At 39.1% G+C, this 19,226-nt stretch overlaps 2 protein-coding genes across 2 annotated transcripts; both read left to right on the forward strand.

Annotated features, from left to right (window-relative positions):
• Window positions 1-63: 63 nt before the first annotated feature.
• Window positions 64-2,988, forward strand: LOC146385535 (D(1) dopamine receptor-like). The gene has a single exon (XM_084931327.1). The coding sequence runs from the start codon at window positions 241-243 to the stop codon at window positions 1,609-1,611; it is 1,371 nt and encodes a 456-aa protein (XP_084787453.1). The 5' UTR covers window positions 64-240; the 3' UTR covers window positions 1,612-2,988.
• A 5,485-nt stretch (window positions 2,989-8,473) lies between these two features.
• Window positions 8,474-14,889, forward strand: LOC146385536 (intelectin-like). Its single transcript, XM_084931328.1, has 9 exons — window positions 8,474-9,036; window positions 11,242-11,300; window positions 11,397-11,483; window positions 11,626-11,772; window positions 11,868-12,115; window positions 12,979-13,143; window positions 13,817-13,934; window positions 14,108-14,214; window positions 14,497-14,889. The coding sequence occupies exons 3-9, from the start codon at window positions 11,399-11,401 to the stop codon at window positions 14,638-14,640; spliced, it is 1,014 nt and encodes a 337-aa protein (XP_084787454.1). The 5' UTR covers window positions 8,474-9,036; window positions 11,242-11,300; window positions 11,397-11,398; the 3' UTR covers window positions 14,641-14,889.
• Window positions 14,890-19,226: the final 4,337 nt, after the last annotated feature.

Here is a 19,226-nt window from a genome sequence, read left to right on the forward strand (position 1 = left end):
GGGTGGCAAACTTCTCTCAGCTCTGCGCGTCTGGGAGTTGTGCTGTCAGCAGTGAGCATAGCTGGTGGTGCATCAGGTCCCCAGTCAGTCTGCTGTGCGCTCAGAGCAGAAGCTGAGATCAGCCCGAGTGGAGCAGGACACTCAGCCGCCACTGTGGGTGACCATTAAGACTCTTGTTTTGTTAGTGGCGAGGATTCTCGCACTTTCACTTCGACATGTGGCCGAGCGCAGGACGAGGCGATGAATAATACAACCGGCTTGGCGCTGGTAGGAGCTAGGAGTCGGGAAGGGTTACCGGCGAACCGTGTCTTGACGGGCTGTGTTCTGGCGCTGCTCATCATTTGGACACTTTTAGGTAACTTCACGGTGTGCACGGCCGTTTATCGCTATCGGCACCTGCGCGCAAAAGTAACCAACGTCTTCATCGTGTCGTTGGCTCTGTCGGACCTCCTGGTGGCCGTGCTGGTGATGCCGTGGAAAGCGGTGGCCGAAGTGGCCGGTTTCTGGCCGTTCGGGGGCTTCTGTAAAACCTGGCTGGCCTGCGACATCATGTGTTCAACGGCCTCCATCCTAAACCTGTGCGTCATTAGTGTGGACCGATACTGGGCCATCTCCAACCCGTTTCGCTATGAGAGGAGTATGAATAGGAGGGTGGCATCCGTCATCATCGGTGTGACCTGGACAGTTTCTGTGGTCATCTCCTTCGTTCCTGTGCAGCTAAACTGGCACCGGGCGGAGATCGGTTACCCAACCGGGGAGAATCCGGCGCACTACGGTAGTAGTACTGACAGCTGTGACTCAAGCCTCAGCCGCACATATGCCATCTCCTCCTCCCTCATCAGCTTCTACATCCCGGTCGCGATCATGATTGTGACATACACACGCATCTACCGGATAGCCCAAATGCAGATACGCATGATATCCTCCTTGGAGCGGGCTGCTGAGCACGCGCAGAGTTGCCGCTCGGACGTTCCTGAACTGATTTCGCACCTGTGCATAGAAATGAGCACCCGCTCGTCTCAGTCTCACGTCAGTCTACATCCGGACTGCCAGCCCTCTAATCAGTCACACTGCGAGCTCAAAGTCTCCATCAGAAAAGAGACAAAAGTGCTCAAAACTCTGAGCATCATAATGGGCGTGTTCGTCTGCTGCTGGCTGCCTTTCTTTATCCTCAACTGCGCTCTGCCTTTCTGTCCCGGACCAGCTGCTCCGGCGGCCCAACGCGGCCCTTACTGCGTTAGCGAAAAAACTTTTGATGTCTTTGTGTGGATCGGCTGGAGCAATTCGTCTCTAAACCCGGTCATATATGCGTTCAACGCGGACTTCAGAGACGCTTTCCTGCGCCTGTTGCGCTGCCGGGGACGCGGCTTTTTGGCCGCGGTGAGTGCCGCGGTGGAGACGATAATGGCGAGTAACCATGCGGGAAACTCCAAGCGAGAAAGCCCGACGAAGGTGAGGCTGGACGTCTCCTGCGCGACAAACACGAGGGGAAGTGAGGACAGCGGGAACACTACGGTGACTGTGTTTTATCACAGAGGGACGAGGTCAGAACAAGTGACGGACACCGAGGACAGGAGCGACAGAGACAAGCTGACGCACATTCCCATCTGAGCGGGATCATTTCAGGGTTGCCTTACCCCTGTAAGGCAAACACAAGGAGAACAGACTAAACCCCTGATGTAGAGGGACAGGAAAAGTGAAGCACTGAATTTTTCCCACCAGGGAGATCTCGAGGACCCACAAAATAACCCACGTTACTGCTACACTTCATCTGGATGACTTCTAAAGTCTTTGTTTCCCCTCCTGGGATTAGGGAGTGTGTTTGGATAACTGTGGGTGGTGCAGCTGTTTCTACCTGTGTGTAGACATAAGCTTTACCTTTGCTGATCAGTACCCAACAAAATCTTTAGGTTAAAATATTCTGAAGCAAAATTTGAAGGGGGGCTGTTGAATAGTTTATAAAAATAGCAGGTTGAGTTAGGTGGAGAAGAAAAAGGAGAAAATATGACCTTTTATGAAGAAAATATATATAGTTGTACTTTGGAAGTAAATGTAGGTGAATACATGCTTGAATCAGGCAGAGGGAGGTGCATCCTTCTCACCCTCACCTCCAGCTTTCAGATCGGAGTAGATGTTTTACATGGATGGGTGGATTAACAGAAAAATTTACTCAGTAGGACAGAGGTTTTGCAGAGTGGCCATTCAAAAGGCAAATAGCTGGCTTCCCTCTCTCTCTTCCCCCAGTGTGGAGAGAGATTTACCAGAGGTCAGGATTTTTGTGACTCTCTTGAAATGGGATTATGTAAGTAACTCACATTAGCACCCGTCAGCTGTGCATCTTGGTGGATGCACGGTGCACTCTGTTACCCCGCACACCCCCACCTAACCCAGCCACCCCTCCCTCTTTGCCCTGAAAGAAACAATCATGAATTATTTGTAGTGGTTGTTCCTGTGAAAGATGTCCTGACCAGCAAGAACACAGAAGCTTTTATGGTGACAACTCCTGAAAACGCAAGATGTGATTCTTTGCAGTAAGGCTGATGCAGAAATGGCCACCACAAGAGCAGAGGCACGCAGTCTCGTCTGCTCTGGATGAACTTTCTGCATATTTCCATCTGTTCATTTTAATTTCACAGGACCTTGTTGGTGTTAAATATGAACGCGTCTGTTGTGACCTGAAAGAGCCACCAAGCCTTAATGGAACCAACAAGAAATATGATTTCCTCCTGCAGTTTGTTTCTAAAACCACACACACATAAGCCTGTAAACCAGAATTTGCTGTTTTCCCACTTTTCTTTGTGTTTTAAGGCCTAAACAAAAAAAGTAAAGGTGACTTTCTGTACCTGTATTACTCATTTCCAGTCTATACTCACTGGCTACTTGATTACGTATACTTTTGGAACTGCTTGTTAATACAAATATCAAATCAGCCAATCACACTGGAGCAACCGCTCAGGATCACCTGCTGAAGTTCAAACTGAGCATAAGAATGGGCAAGAAAGTCAGTTTAAGTGACTTTCAACATGAAATGGTTGCTAGTGCCTTTTTCTGTGCAAGCATGTTTAGGATTTACAGAAAATGGGCTGAATGTCCAGTGAGCAGCAGGTCTCTGGGTGAAAATTTATATTGATATCAGCAGTCAGAAGAAAATGGCTAGCCTGCTTCGAACTGATAGGAAGGCAGCAGTACATCAAATAACTAATTGGTCCAATTAAGGTATGTGGAAGAAAATCTCTGGCACAATATGTCAAATTTTGAAGCCCAAGCAGAAGACCACGTGTGGTACCACTCCTATCAGGTAAGAACAGGAAACTGAGGCTACAAAGCCTGGATCCATCCTTGTTGATGCATCGTGTATCAGGATAATCGTTTATGTCACAAAGCTTAATTAATATTAAATTGGTTTCTTGAACATGACGGTGAGTTCACTGTACTGAAATGGCCTCCACAGATCCCAATCCAACAGCGCATTTGGGATGTGTTGAACAGGAGGTTGACATCATGCATGTGCAACTAACAAATTTGCAGCAACAGTGTGATGCTATCATGCCAACATGGACAAAAATCTCAGAGGAAGGTTTCCAGCACTTGTGAAACCTGGGACTTCTTTAGCCCTACTGTTAATCCAAAAAATGGAACTTCCTTTTCTTTTAAATAGAGTTGTGAAAAGCTCTATTAAACCCACGTTAACTTTTTTTCCTGACATCAATATATTAGCTGTTTCTCAAACCAAAGAAGCCCTTCCTGAATAGGCTGTACCTCATAGCATAGCACCTAATTTTTCAAATGAAACCATCATAAATATTCCAAGAGGCATTAACATGAGTAACATGGTTGAATGACAAGAATTAGTCTAGTAGACGGTGACTGCAACACCTTCCTCTGTCAGCACAGCTTTCAATCAAGGTGGTTACAGTCCAAACTTTAAACGTTAAAATCCAAACAGGTGAGTTATAAAAACCTTTATGGTCCAAAGTTTGAACATATATTATGAGTGAAGTTACATTTTAGCTTAATACATCAAATATATTTTTCAAGATATAATTGAAAAATAGTCTGTCCACTTTCAGGCAATGTTTGAACATGACTATTGCAAAACATCCATCCATCCATCCATTCGCTTCCGCTTATCCTTTTCAGCGTTGCAGGGGGGCTGGAGCCTATCCCAGTTGTCTTAGGGCGAGAGGCAGGGTACGCCCTGGACAGGTCGCCAGTCTGCTGCAGGGCTAGCACATAGAAACAGACAATCATTCGCACTCACATTCACACCTATGGGCAATTTAGAGTTTCCAATTAACCTATCCCCACTAAGTGCATGTCCTTGGTGTGTGGGAGGAAGCCGGAGTACCCGGAGAGAACCCACGGGGAGAACATGCAAGCTCCACATAAAAAGACCCCGGCCTGATGGAATTGAACTCAGGACCTTCTTGCTGTGAGGCAACAGTGCTAACCACCATGCTGCAAAACAATTAGCTTAATATTTTCACAACTTTTTTTTTTTCCCATCAGAATAAATGTGGATCTATAATTTGGGGCCGGTACATTAAAAAATGTCTCAGTACTGGCTGGTTAAAATATGGAAAAAAAATCATTCAACCTCAATACTTTAACTTCCCATATTTGAGTACACAGTAATAAAAAACTTTACATTGCAAAAGACAATTATAGAACAAAATTCTGGAGTTTCTAGATGGAACTGTTTTCATAAAGGCAGAAAATATTTTTTTTTATTAAATATCAGCATATTTTTAAACATATATAATGATTACGGTGAAATTTTACTGCAACGTTTTAGCTTTATATGTCAAACACTTTTCACATATATATTAAAAAATAAATAAATAGAACAAAAACAAAAAGGGTTACTTGACTTATTTTCAGGCCAGTTTTTCACATATTGTTAAACACACACACACACACACACACACACACACACACACACACACACACACACACACACACACACACACACACACATATATATATATATATATTTTTTTTACCTCTTAGCATATCTGAACTTGAACTCTTACCGCACAGTAGGTTTCAAAATGTTAAGTAGATGGGTATGTAGGTCTTAAAAATTAAATATATGGACGTTTCACAAAATTGTTTCCGAGATATAATTTGAGAAAATCCCAGAATTTTTTCTCTATTCGGGCCAGATGATTTACTAATATTTTTATTTTTGTGGTCCAGCTTTGTAATATTTGCTCAAAATTTAAATGAAAATAAAATTTCTTTGAAAAATATTGTTTTATTTTAGCATTATTGTGAAATATAATTATATACTATTCATAAATTGTCAGTAGTTATTTTTGCAATGTGAAGATTTATTCTAAAAATTTGATGATTTGAGATTGGAGTGATCCAGGCCTTAAAAATTAAAAAATAAAATTGTCCACATAATTTACTAAGTTATCTTCTGAGTTATAATCATACTACCATCTGGAAATGCCTTGTTCTGTTTGTACAGGACAATCTACTGATATCATACTTGCTCCAGGATAAAAGTTGAATGTAAATATGATTTTAATTTTTGTGACTCAGAATTTCCTGGTAAAATGTGTTCTACATGCTTTTTTTTTGCAGTAATGTGTAATGTGCAAATTGTGTAATTCAACAATATACCATATGTATATGTATGTATATATATTCCCAATGTAAAGTCTTAGTGAGTGCTCAATAATGGGACTTTCCAACACTGTTTGAATTTTTTTTCACATTTTAATTAGCTAATACTCAGAAATTTTTTAATGTATTAATCCCAAATGACAGATTCTGATTCATTTTGATGATAAAAAAGAGCACTGAACATTTCAGACTCTTATCTTTAAAAGGTTATGAGATAATTATGTATATGATATATGAAGCTACAATATCACAGCATTCATATAAACACTCAAATTTTCTATCATAAAACTTTGATGCAAATTGAAGACAGCTGAGCAGAAGACATAGTTCATCTCAGAGGAATGACTCAGTTATAACATTTTACTTTAGGTATAAAAATTCAACCCTTTCCATACTCTTATTATAAAGGGTAATATTTGCTATACAAGCCAAAACTGCTTTTCTTTATAACAGGCTGTAAGTGTATCAAAGCAGCTCATTTAATATGTGAATTTATGCAGATTCTCTCTCCTATAGCCAGCATCAGTCTGACACGCTTCCTATAATGGATTCATTTTTCAGCTGCAACTGAATTTTTGTCATCCAACTATAAACTGAAACCTGTCCTTCCCAGTATCTTAAATTCTTCCTTTAATTAACAGCAGCAAATAATTGTTAGTCATAGCTCCCAGTTGTACTGAAAACATATGGAGAACCATAATATAATCTCAAGGCAACAATTATACCGTGTTTGTGTCTGTGCATTGTAAGAGTTGCGAAAGACATTATGGTATGCTTCTAATTATAATATTCGCTCTGCAATGCTCTTGCAACCTTCATGGGACATTCAGCTGCACCGTGCACAAGAATATTCCCCACACCAAAGAGGATTAATAAAACAAAGGTCAAATAAATGTTTTAAAATGTGCAGATGTTGCACGGGGAGTAAGAAAAGTCTTTAAAGGTCTGACTGGAGTGCCGTTCACGATGAAGTGATTATATCTATTAATATTAACTGACTAATGACTGTCCTCATTTCATTCTTACCCAAAAGAAGCTCATTGCATTAATGTGTCTCCCAAGGTAGATCGCCAGGGGAAGGTTTTTATGGGCCACATCTGCCTACCTTGATAGTGTGAGAGTTAAAAGAGCCCCTGCAGCAGAGAGATTCTGAGGGAGGTGTTAATCGATGTGTGCACTTGAGGAGGGAGAACTCCTCTAATAAAGGTAATTCCTACACTGAGTTTTCTAAGGAACATGGTTTCTCATGATAACCCTCCCTTATAATAATAAAGTTGCCTATCTATGGCCAATTATCTTTTTTTTTTGTAGAATTTTTAAGTGAAGGGAAGTAAATGTAAAATCTGCAGCAAATAGAAAAAGTGAGGCATTTTCCAAATGTTAATTCACTGTTAATTTCTATTTCATGAATTCGAAAACAGGAATTTCTACTAAGTCTGAGAAGTTGAATAAATGTTTAGGTCTTAAATTAGTTATTAGAAAGCTTTGACCAAATATTTCAAAAAAGAACAGGACAGAAAAAGCAGAATTTTAATTCCTGTAAACAAACATTTTCCACTTCACTCTGTAATTTAGTGGATTTCTTGTATGCATAGCAGAACATATACTCTCACTAGCCACTTTATTAGGTTCACCTTGCTAGTGCCAGGTTGGGGCATCTTTTGTGACTTTAATTCTTCATGGTGCAGATTCAACACGGTGCTGGAAAACATTCCTCAGAGATTTTGGTCCACGTTGACATGATGACATCACACAGCTGCTGCAAATTTGTCAGCTGCACAGCCGTGATGCAAATGTCCTGTTCCCCCACATCCCAAAGGTGCTCTATTGGATTTAGATCTGGTGACTGTTGAGGTCGTTTGAGCACAGTAAACTCATTGTCATGTTCAAGAAACCAGTCTGAGATTATTTAAGCTTTTGATTTGTGACATGGCGTGTTACATGAAGAAGCCTGGCCATTCTGACATCAACAGAGCAACTGGCTATTTTGCCTTCTTCTAAACATTCCCTGTAAACTGTAGAGACGTTTGTGCAAAAGAAAATCTCAGCAAATCAGCAGTTTCTGAAACACTCAGACCAGGCAGCAAGAACCGTGCCATGTTCAAAGTCACTTACATCACCGTTTCCGTTTGAACATCAGCAGGTCATCTTGATCCTGTCTACATGCCTAAATGATTTAGGCTGTACAGATTTACCCAATGAAGTGACTGGTGACTGTGTATATGTAATCATAAACCATTTTTAAATCTACTCTTATCCTACACAATGATGATGAGAGAGGTCCCACTCTAATCTTTGTTTCCTGCGGATGTTCATTCTCCTCATTCTCCTATGGATCGGATTTAGACCCAGACAAGTTTTGATGGATTTTATTTGCCTTTTCCAATCAAGAAAATTCAGTCGGCTTACAGTTTCTCTTTGGAATCTTTAAACCACATGGAGGGTTAGGCCATGTTCACAAGCTGATGGCTTCCACAAGGCCTGCCAGTCTGATAAAAATGGGGTTTTAGGGAGGGTTTTAAGGCACTTTAAGGAATCCAGAGATCATATCAGTTGTTTCAACATTAGGCAAAAAATAAAATAAAATAACATACAGAATTTTATTGAAGTACAAAGTGCAAAGCTTTTGTACCCCTGCACACTCTGCACAGAGCATTATAAATCACACATAGGTATGACTGAAGTGTGGAATTTCTGCTTTAATTCACAGACTTTAACAAACGTATTGGATTTACTGTTAAGGAATTACAGCCATTTTTATGCACACAACTTTTGACTGACAAGTAGTTTCATGAGCACATGAGGTCTGCTTCCTTGTTATTTCACAACAAATTCATCATCATCATCGTTTATTTGTATAGCACTTTAAGAACACACCAGGCAGACCAAAGTGCTGAACAACACAGATCAAAACAACTACCAAATTAAAAATACCATAAAATCATTACATACAATAAAATAAATAAGAAGGTGTCAGTTTCCTACAGAGTTAAAAGCCAGGGAATAAAAATAGGTTTTCAATCTGGACTTAAAGACCTGCACTGATGACGCTTGTCTAATTTGGAGGGGAAGGTTATTCCAGAGCATCGGAGCCGCAATTGAAAAGGCACGGTCTCCTCTGCATTTCAGCCGCGACTTAGGGACCGACAGCAGCAGCTGCTCAGCTGAACGGAGCGAGCGAGGAGGAACATGTGGCTTCAGCAAATCAGATAAGTAGACAGGAGCCAGACCATTTAAAGATTTAAAAACCAATAAAAGGACTTTAAAACGAACCCTAAATTCAATGGGAAGCCAATGCAAGGAAGCCAGAACCGGAGTGATGTGATCGAATTTCCTACTACCGGTTAAAAATCGCGCCGCCGCATTTTGCACTAACTGCAGGCGTGACAACAAATTGAACAGGTAAAAAAAAAAATCTGGAGCTGATTTCAGGTGTTGAATGAACATTTGATACCTGTTTTCTAATTAAGAGGTTTAAAGTAATGTCAGTGTAAGTGAATAGGTGCATCATACCAAAGGCACATTACTACCAAGGGCTGAATGATAGCCATTGGTGGTGATGTTTCTGGGCATGCCAGAAACACCCTAACTGTAGCTTAATCTGACTCACTGATGTGAATCAGTGCATAATCAGATTAGTTTTTGGGCATTCCTATCTATTTAGAATTGTGGGATATAATATGGAAATCTCTGAGTTATTTTAAAAACCACCATAATCTGATTGAACTGTTGCTTCCAGAAAAAACCCCACCAACTTAAAAATTTTTTTGGATGAGAATGTGCAGTTATGTGTAGGATACGTGGACTCCCCTGCACACCTCTCTCTCTTCTCCTCTGTGGTTTGTAAAGTCTCTCTATCTGACAGACCTTATAATCCCCCTTTGGTCCTTTGGGAAATCAGATCATAAAGTTCTCACACTGTTTGCTGCAATAATCCTAAAAGTCTTTGGGGGGGAGAGAAGTCCCTGCTTTCAGCATTATTATAGATTTATAGAGAACACATTTAAATTTTTTTAGATTTTGTCCTGGTTTATAATTACATCTACACAACTCTTATACAAGAGCATGCATTCAAGTCAAAGAACACGAGAGAATTAGGCCAGATAAAAAAAGAAAGTTAAAAAAAAGTAAAGGTAGAGATAGTCTGGAGTATTCCACTAAACCGAGTCAAAGCTGTGTGTTTGCCAGAATTTGATCTGCACTGAAAATAAATACAGAATAAAAAAAAATGAATGCAGAACCAGAACTAAATCTTATTGTTGTAAAACAACATTTTTAGTTAAAATGAAACATCGCAGGCTTACTAAGGTTTAAAATTACTTTGATTAAACAATCATTCAGAGAAACTAAAAGAAAAATAACCTTTGCCAATGCCAGTGTCCGTTCAAAGGCCGTTCAAAGTAAATAATTCAGACGTGCGTTTATGTAACAGTTTTGATTTACATTTGTACATGGGACAAGAGCCAGAAATAGCTCCAGGGTTGAAAAAACACTTGGAGGGGGAGAGAAAACAATTGGGGGAAGTGCAAGAAGAGGACACACAATGCTTTATTAATAAGAAGAAACGGTTCCAACAGACGGCCACAAGTGGCCGGTGCAGCTGTGTCGGTGCATCTTTCCTGCCAGTTTTCATTCGTTCTGTTGTGTGAGGCAGTTGAATTATTAGTGCGAGGTGTCAGAAAACCTTCCAGCCCACTCTCACAGTGTCCCTCTAACCTCTAAGAATAGACCACGATGAGACGGACCCGGAGGGAAGCAGCAGAGTTTTTGTCTGTCCTGGTCAGAAAATGAACCTGATACAGGCACGAGAACGACGGCATCTAGTGGCTGATGTCAGATATTACACCCACTAATTTATGTTAAAGAGTTTGAGCTAAGGATAAACACTTAAATGTGGACTTTAGGAGGATTACAAATCATTTTATTATAATTAAACAAAATGGAAAAGTGAAACAACAGGAATTTTTCCACAGTCAATAACTTTAACATTTCAGGACAGTCGAGGTCAGTCCAACATCCAGTATCAGTAAAAAGGAATTTAATGACTGCAGAGATGATTTATGAACACTGCTAAACAATAACTTGACCCACTTATGAATTTAAACTTTGCTCTTAATGTCACATGACAGGTGTGACAGCTCTATATATTCTTCTGTTACGTGAATAAAAGCCTTATTCCAACTTCCTTATTTCGACCCAGGACAGGATCTACATGGTAGGGATACAAACAGCAATTTTTTTTTGGTTTAAAACTTTGGGTGTACTAGTTTTTAAAATCTTGAAAATATTTTTATTTATACAGAGTATTGATAAGCAGTTTATAACTGCTTATCCTCACTTTCATTTTTAAATGAATCCAAATCTACACAAAAATGTAATAGGTTCTCTTTCTGTCCTTACTCCTCTCACACATTTATGACAAAGTTCAGGTCAGCATTTTATTGTGAAATCTTGCTGACAGACACATCACTGCTGTGTTTGTCTACAGATAAGATTCGTACCTGTTTTGTAGTCATTTGAGTTGTTTGTTTTTCTTGATCAAAAACCTGGAATATATAGAAGAAAAAGGGAGATATGGAAATATTTTACAAATCACTTCTTTTTCAGTACCAGAAAACAGCTTCATTATTACCAAGACAGCTCCTTCAAGAAGAAACACAGCTAAAGTAAAAACACACACATGCATACTCATATTCTGAAAGGTGTGAGAGAACATTGAGCAGTTTGATTGTTTAAATTGTGTTGTTTTTTTCCCCTCACAGAGATGTTACACAACATATTTTTGCTTTTTGTGGGTCTGCTGTCATTGGAACATGTGTCCTTTGCAGAGGTTCCTTCTTCACAAATAGGTAATTCAAAAATGTGTGAACTATGTTTATTAGCCTTACAGCCTGATACAACACATATATATGCTTATAGCCATGCACTTTGTGTACTTTCCCTTCCTGCTGTCAAAATGTATTTTTTTTTTTAACTTGCTTTAATTTTTAGTAAATATCACAGAAACAAGAGAGTATGCTGAGAGGATGCAGAACTTTACCAGGACAAATTTTGAGCACTTGGAGAAAGTGAGGAACAGATCCATTCGTGTTGCAAGGAGCTGTAAAGACCTCAGGGACAGATATGATGAACGAGAAGGTAAGGACAAGATTCATAAATGTAACATAACAGTCCAAGGCATTTATGTCCTCTTAAGACTGAATTATGTTATCTTAATGCTATAACATTTCCAGATGGAGTATACTACCTGACAACAGGTAATGGCATGCTGTACCAGACTTACTGTGACATGACCACAGCTGGAGGCGGATGGACGCTGGTGGCGAGCGTCCATGAGAACAGCGTTTATGGAAGGTGCACTGTGGGTGATCGCTGGTCCAGCCAGCAGGGCAACAATGCTGACCTGCCAGATGGAGATGGGAACTGGTCCAACAGAAACACCTTTGGAACAGTAGAGAGCGCCACTGCTGATGACTTTAAGGTAAAATAACAAGTCACTAGTGGTGGAAAGAGACATTAACACTACTTTACTTTTTTTGGAGGTTGGTTAAGTAATTCCATTTATTACTTTCTACTTCTTTTTAACTCATATTTTATTCCACTGCATTTAACTGATTGTAATAATATTTCACATCAGCATTACATATAAAAAGGCATAGTAAGATAATAAAATACATCCATTTAGTTCTGTTTCTATTGGATTTACCAGAAACTAGATGTAAAGAAGATAAAGAGTCAGTAAAACTTACCTTTGATTTGTGCACCTTTACCGCTACCACACTGAAAACCGCTTCCTCAGACTGTATGGAGGAAATCTCTTTCAGCTCTTCAAGGTAATTTAGTTGTCCAAAAACCGAACTTATAACCAGGGTAAAAGATCACAAACTGCTAGGTACCAATTACCTGGCAGCTAGTGTCTGTCATTAACAAGGTGGTACTACTGCATGGGTGATACTTTGTACTCTACTATCTAAAACTAGCTAGCTACAATTACCTGCAACTAGCTGTACCTGAGGGTAAATAGGTAGAACATAATAAAGAGTTTAGAGCCCTTGTTGAGTCCTAGAATTTCTGCTTTGATTTCTTTTTTCTCATTTTCCATGTCTGTTCCTCTCTCTGTCCCATCTTGCTATTACTGCCTGTTCTAATGTCTCTGTTATGAGTCTCTGTATTTAGGAATTGTCTTTTACTTTTTCAAAACGTACTCTTAAAGTAAGTTCTCTTTCATGATTTCAAAGGTTGAGTGAAATGAGAAAATGTACCTATTTGTTGCAAAATAAGTATTGCATAAGTGTGGCAAAAGTCTTATTTAAAGTCACAGCAGTAATGTGTGCACATTCCCAGAATCCAGGTTACTACGATATAACAGCTGAGGACATGTCTGTGTGGCACATTCCCAACAACTTCCCGCTGGAATTCTGGAACATGGAAGCTGTAGCAGTCCTCCGCTACCACACTGAAAACCGCTTCCTCAGACTGTATGGAGGAAATCTCTTTCAGCTCTTCAAGGTAATTTAGTTGTCCAAAAACCGAACTTATAACCAGGGTAAAATATCACAAACTGCTAGGTATCAATTACCTGGCAGCTAGTGTCTGTCATTAACAAGGTGGTACTACTGCATGGGTGATACTTTGTACAAATAATTGTTGCCATTGATCTCTTTCTTTGGGTGGTCTGTGCATGGGAAAAGGAAACTGAAAAATAAGTGTTTTTGTTTGCATTTCTTTCTCTTTCTGTAACACTTGAAGACTCACACAAAGAAAGAATATTGCACTTATGACGTCTTTCTGTCAAAATGTCCTGTTCAATTAAATTAAAAGTGTTACATTTAAATAAATGGTAAGAAGATATCTGGCTGCACTACTTCACTCCCTTCGGACACTTTTTTTGTTGTCTCTGTGGTCTTCTCGTTTTGCCTGTAGCTGTTCCACAGAAGCCAGAAATCATGTTCACACAGCTACACATGTTGATTTTTAAAATGTATTTTCAAAAGCATTACATTTGTTTGCTTTTCAGTCAGAAACTATTTACAGATATGTAAATAACTCCAGCACTGAGCCATTTCTGACCAGTTATAGCTGAGACTTTTTTAGTATAAAATAAAACAGTGGTTAAAAATGTTGTTAACTACACAAACAAACCTGCAGATCTACACATGATAAGACTGTCTCATCTTTTCAGCAATATCCAGTGAGATACAATGTTGGGTCATACGGTGACAGAGGGCCAGCTATTCCCATCGTATACGACCATGGGGATAAGGAGTCCACCAGAATGTTGTATGGACCCAATTCAAGAAGTAAGAAGATAAAAACTCCATCTATCTATCTATGTGTGTGTGTGTGTATACCATTATTGATGAATAGGATACACGTGGATTATCATCTATACTAATAAAAGGTTAAGTAAAATGTTTTTAAGTGTAGATTGCATCCCAAAGTTAATGATATTTTTATGTTTCTTGTTTGAAAGACGAATTTGAACCAGGCTTCATCACATTCAGAGCAATAAACAATGAACGTGCCGCCATGGCTATCTGCTCTGGTGTCAAGCCAACTGTTGGTTACAACACTGAACATGTGAGTAATCAGTCATCTCACATCTGCAGGCAATGAGTAATCACAACAAATGGTATAAATGCTTAATAATAATAATGCTTAATAATGTGTATGTGTTAGTCCTCATAGGGAAATTACTGAATTTATCAGAGGAACCCACCTGAGGGATTAATAAAGTTTCATCTAATCACCCAGTGAAGCAGTGGGCAGCCACCAATGCAGCGTGTAGGGACGGTACCTTGTATATCAAAGTATATCCAGTGTACTGACAATATTTGTGTGTGTGTGTGTGTGTGTTTGCAGTACTGTATAGGAGGAGGAGGATATTTCCACCCTGAGCAGTGTGGGGACTTCCCATCATTTGACTACGACAGACTGGGTGGGATGCAAGGCTGGAGCACCTCCAGAGAGATGACCGAGGCTGCTGTCTTACTGTTTTACCGCTGAGAGGATTTGTGTACATGTAGCCTCTGACTAAAGTCTGTTCAGCAGTCCCAGCTGTAACCAGATCAGGGAAGACTACAGATTTCTTTTTAATTTTTTTTTTTACATATATTAATCACATAGTTTCTACATATAAAAAGAAATGGTAATTGAGAGATTATTAATAGTCATTTGTAATTAAGGCACACACCAGCAGTAATGAACTGTGTATTCCAATAAAATGATTAAAAGATGAGCTCTCTGAAATTATTTTGGGTACTTGTTTTTAATAGTCAGTAGACATGAAATGCGGGAGACAAATATAAATATGAACGGACAATATTGGCAGTTTATTTGTTACCAATAAACCAGTTATTATACCAATAACATCAGTTTGGAGATCACCTATACACTATATTGCCAAAAGTATTTGCTCGTCTGCCTTCACAAGGAGATAAACTTGAGTAACATCCCATTCACCGCTCTAATTCATCCCAAAGGTGCTCTATTGTGTCAAGCTCAGGACTCTGTGCAGGCCAGTTTAGTTCTTCACCACACCAAACTCGCTCATCCATGTATTTATGGATATAAATACATGGATGAGGCCATCCCCAAACCCACAAAGTTGGGAACATGAAATTCTCCAAAATGTGTTGAGATGTTGAAGCATCAAGACTTCCTCTCACTGGAACTAAGGTGCTGAGCCCAGCTCCTGAGGAACAACCCTGCACTATAATCCCTCTACACCAAACATAACACTCGACACAGTATAATCAGAAAAGTACCGTTCTTCTGTCAATCACAAAACCCAGACTTGGTCATCAGAATGCCAGAGTGAGTGTGATTTGTTACTTCAAGAAACACACCTTCACTGCACTCTAGAGCAGTATGTAGCGATGGGCTCTGAAGAAAGTTGTTGATCTCTGTGCACTATGCGTGACCATTTTGTGGCTGAGCTGCTGTCGTTCCCAATCGTTCCCACTTTGTTTTAATACCACTAACCACTGACTGTAGAATATTTAGTAGTGAACTCCTCAGAGCGACCCATTCTTTCACAAATGTTTGTAGCGGCAGTCTTCATGCCTATGTGATTGATTTTTATACAACTGTGGCCACTGAAGTGATTGGAACACATGAATTCAGTGATTTGAATGGCTGAATGAATACTTTTGACAATATAATGAACCTGAAAGAGACAATAGATGCTTTGACTGTGGGCAGAATACAGCTATGAATTTCAGACAGATATTAGAAATACCAAAAAGTTTAATATTTAGTATCTACTGTTATCTACTGTTAGCTAGTTTATTGTGATGGTGCTGTATTTATTATGTTGCTCTTTTTTGTTTGTTTTCTCTTCTGTTTTTTTTTCTCCATACAGGTGATCCAGGTGTTTTGTTTCTTTTTCTTTCTTTCTTCCCCCCTTTCTCACCGTCTCTTCTCCCCTCTGTTTTTCTTTCTCTCCCTCTCTTTCTTTCATTCTTTCTCCCTGTCCTATCCCCCAGTCATGTCTGTCCCGTTTGTAGCAACTGAAAATAAAATAAAATAAATACATAATTATAATAAAGGTCAGTCAAATGGACCAATATGGCAAGGCCATGATGATCCACTTGGTAAAATAAATCCGCTTGGCATCTTTCTTGGCCTTAAGAAATTCTGATGGCTAAAGATCCAAACGGGACAAAAAAAAAAAAAAAAAAATCAAAAAGTTGCGTTTCTGTGTCAATATTTTATTTACAAAAGAACCCAGAAAACAAATAAACTTTTTAACCTGAAAAAACAGTCCTGGATCTTTTTCCCCCTCATTTTTTGTTTGATGCACCAAATGTTTTCATCTTGTGATCTGGATTGCTGATAGAAATTTCTGCACCTAGAAAAAAAGGCACTCAAAGTACTTAAATAAATTAACTAACATGAAACACATGACAGACAGGGGAGCAAAAGAGAGATGAAAAGTACTGACATAGTTAAAAGTACAACATAGAGGACAAGACAAGGCAGACTTACACCAAAGACAGAAAAAGACTCATAAACACAGAGACATGGATGAACATAAACTAGAATAAAAACCAACTAAACTCTAACTAAATAATAAAACAAGAACTTTACATTATTTTAATATAACATAAGAAATCAAAAATATAATTAAACTGAAAATGCTGGGTCCCCTGATAGATAGCTGACAGTTAATAAGCTAGCAGCTAATAAGCTAACACAGCCACTTCACTAAGTTAGCTGAGTTCATTGCGGTAGCTGAGACAGACTGCAAAGTTTTTAAGATTTACTCAGTGTGTTGTTCTGAGGTTGTTTTTTCTTTTTCTTTTGATACAATATTCTATTATATGCAGAAATTATGACAAAGTCTTTGAAATTTAGTTTCATGTCGTTAGCGAAGATTTCAGAACTGATGAAAAAGACAAGGAGTAATTGTTGGGTAAGTGACATGAGCTGGTAAAAGCAAAGAGAAGTTAACTTTTAGTGATATGACCATGTAGAGAAGTGGCTGAATTTTTTTGAGAGGAATATGTTGCTGCACGCCAGTCTTTTGAAAATCAGAATTCTCGTTTACGTCTCTTTCAAAAATGTCTAATTACTAGAAACCAAATGTGGCTACTTTACTCACCTTGATGAGCAACATAGATTCTTGTTCTGACCAAAGCAAAGATACTGGCAGGTCAAAACTTGGTGTATGCCTTACACTTGTAGGAACAAAGATCACTTTATAGAGTTGAGCTGCCAACTTCTTTGGGTTTACAGTGTTGTACGCTAAGGAAAAGTAAAAAATTATATAATAATTATATATAATTATTAATTATATATAATTAATAATCATTCTCCTTGGTGTGTCTTAGTGTGACAGAAAGGCAAAGCTGAGAAGTGTGAGGTAAATGTTGTGTTTAATAAACAAACATCATTAATCTTGAAGAAAGGCAGAGATGACTCAGATCCTGCTAACTTCAGGCCAATTGCTCTTCAAAATTTTGATCGAAAGGTGATAACCAAAATTTTAGTAACTAGACTGAACAAGTACTTGACCTCCATTATTCACCCTGATCAAACGGGATTTATCCCTGGCAGACTTTCTTTTTTCAATGTTAGACGTCTTCTCAACACCATCTATTCTGACCATGGTAGTTCGGGAGGAGCAGCAATTTTAGCTCTTGATGCACACAAAGCCTTTGATCAGGTTGAGTGGTTTTATATGTTCGAGTCATTACGGAAGTTTGGGTTTGGTGAAATATTTATATCTTGGGTAAAATTAGTATACGCAAATCCAATCTGTTCAGTTCTCACAAATGGAGAGAGGTCGGCGCCATTTCCTTTGCAGCGCTCTGTTCAGCAGGGCTGCCCCCTGCTCTATTTGCTCTGGCATTAGAGCCCCTTGCGATTAAGATAAGAGCACATCCAATAATACAAGGACTCTTGGTCAGAGGGGTTGAAACTGTTATTAGTTTGTACGCAGACGACGTACTATTATACCTGCGTAATACAGAAGAATCTGTACCATCCCTTCTTAATCTGGTCACCTCATTTGGCAAAATTTCAGGATATACAATTAACTGGGTTAAAAGTGAACTTATGCCTTTATCTAAAACCGGTTCGCCGAGTTTTCTTTGTAATGTTCCATTCAAAATAGTTAACGACCATCTCACATACCTTAGATTATGTCACGGTTCTGGGTCAGTTTGACCCAGTATTTTGAGTTGTCATGATTTGGTGTGTTTTTGCATTTTGGATTCTTTTCTTATGATGATTATGAATCTATGTTTCAGTTATTCTTGTTTAGGGAGTTGTTCGTAGGTTTTGTGTTCTCATGTTTTTGCAGGTTTAGTTCAAGTTCCATGTGTCATTTTCTGTCTGTCTCTCAGTGTCGAGTCTGCGTCTTTGTGTGATGGTTTCTTGTTCCTGTTTTATTGTGAAGGTCTGCGTCTCATGTGAGTGTGTTCAGTTTTACCTCTTGTCTCGTCTCGTTGATTACTCCCAGCTGTGTCCCCCACCTGTGTGTAATCTCCCTGTGTTTCTCTGTGTGCATTTAAGTCGCGTCTTCTGTCTTTGTAGTTGCTGGTCTGTCTGTGTATCCGCCATGTTTCATCCGTGTGTTCCCTGCCGTCATCATCATGTACTAGCGTCTTCCTTCCTTTATGTTCAGGTTCGTGTTCTTGTTTGTGCTCAGTAGTTTAGTTGTCCCAGTATAGTTTAGTTCTCCGTTTTGCCGTTTGCCTCTCTATTTTTGTGTTCAATAAATCACCTTCACACCTTCACGACTGCCTGCGTTTGGATCCTCCTTTTCCTTTTCCACACGGCTCTTCTCACTCGCCGTGACAGATTAACTCTTCCTAAAGATCCCAAATAAATTTTTTAAGCTTGAACTTTGCTGAATTCTTATCAACATTAAAGCATAACATTGAGTCATGGAAAATTCTTCCCCTATCTATGGTCGGTCGTATAAATTCCATAAAAATTGTCTCTCTTCCTAGATTTCTGTATCTTTGCCAAAATCTTCCTATTTATCTCACTTCCTCTTTCTTTAAGGAGTTGGACTCAATTATTACTTCTTACATATGGAACAACAAGAATCCTAGGATTTCAAAACTACATCTACAAAAATC

This window comes from Perissodus microlepis, chromosome 6 (assembly GCF_051167445.1).
Source record: "Perissodus microlepis isolate ML-2025 ecotype Zambia chromosome 6, ASM5116744v1, whole genome shotgun sequence".
Lineage (NCBI taxonomy): Eukaryota > Metazoa > Chordata > Actinopteri > Cichliformes > Cichlidae > Perissodus > Perissodus microlepis.

Excerpts from the sequence above, each read along its gene's own strand:
- LOC146385535 (XM_084931327.1), top strand. The coding sequence starts at position 241 with ATGAATAATACAACCGGCTTGGCGCTGGTAGGAGCTAGGAGTCGGGAA.
- LOC146385536 (XM_084931328.1), top strand. The coding sequence starts at position 11,399 with ATGTTACACAACATATTTTTGCTTTTTGTGGGTCTGCTGTCATTGGAA. Across the intron at positions 12,116-12,978 it reads CCACTGCTGATGACTTTAAG|AATCCAGGTTACTACGATAT; the intron begins GTAAAATAACAA and ends GCACATTCCCAG. Across the intron at positions 13,935-14,107 it reads GTATGGACCCAATTCAAGAA|ACGAATTTGAACCAGGCTTC; the intron begins GTAAGAAGATAA and ends CTTGTTTGAAAG.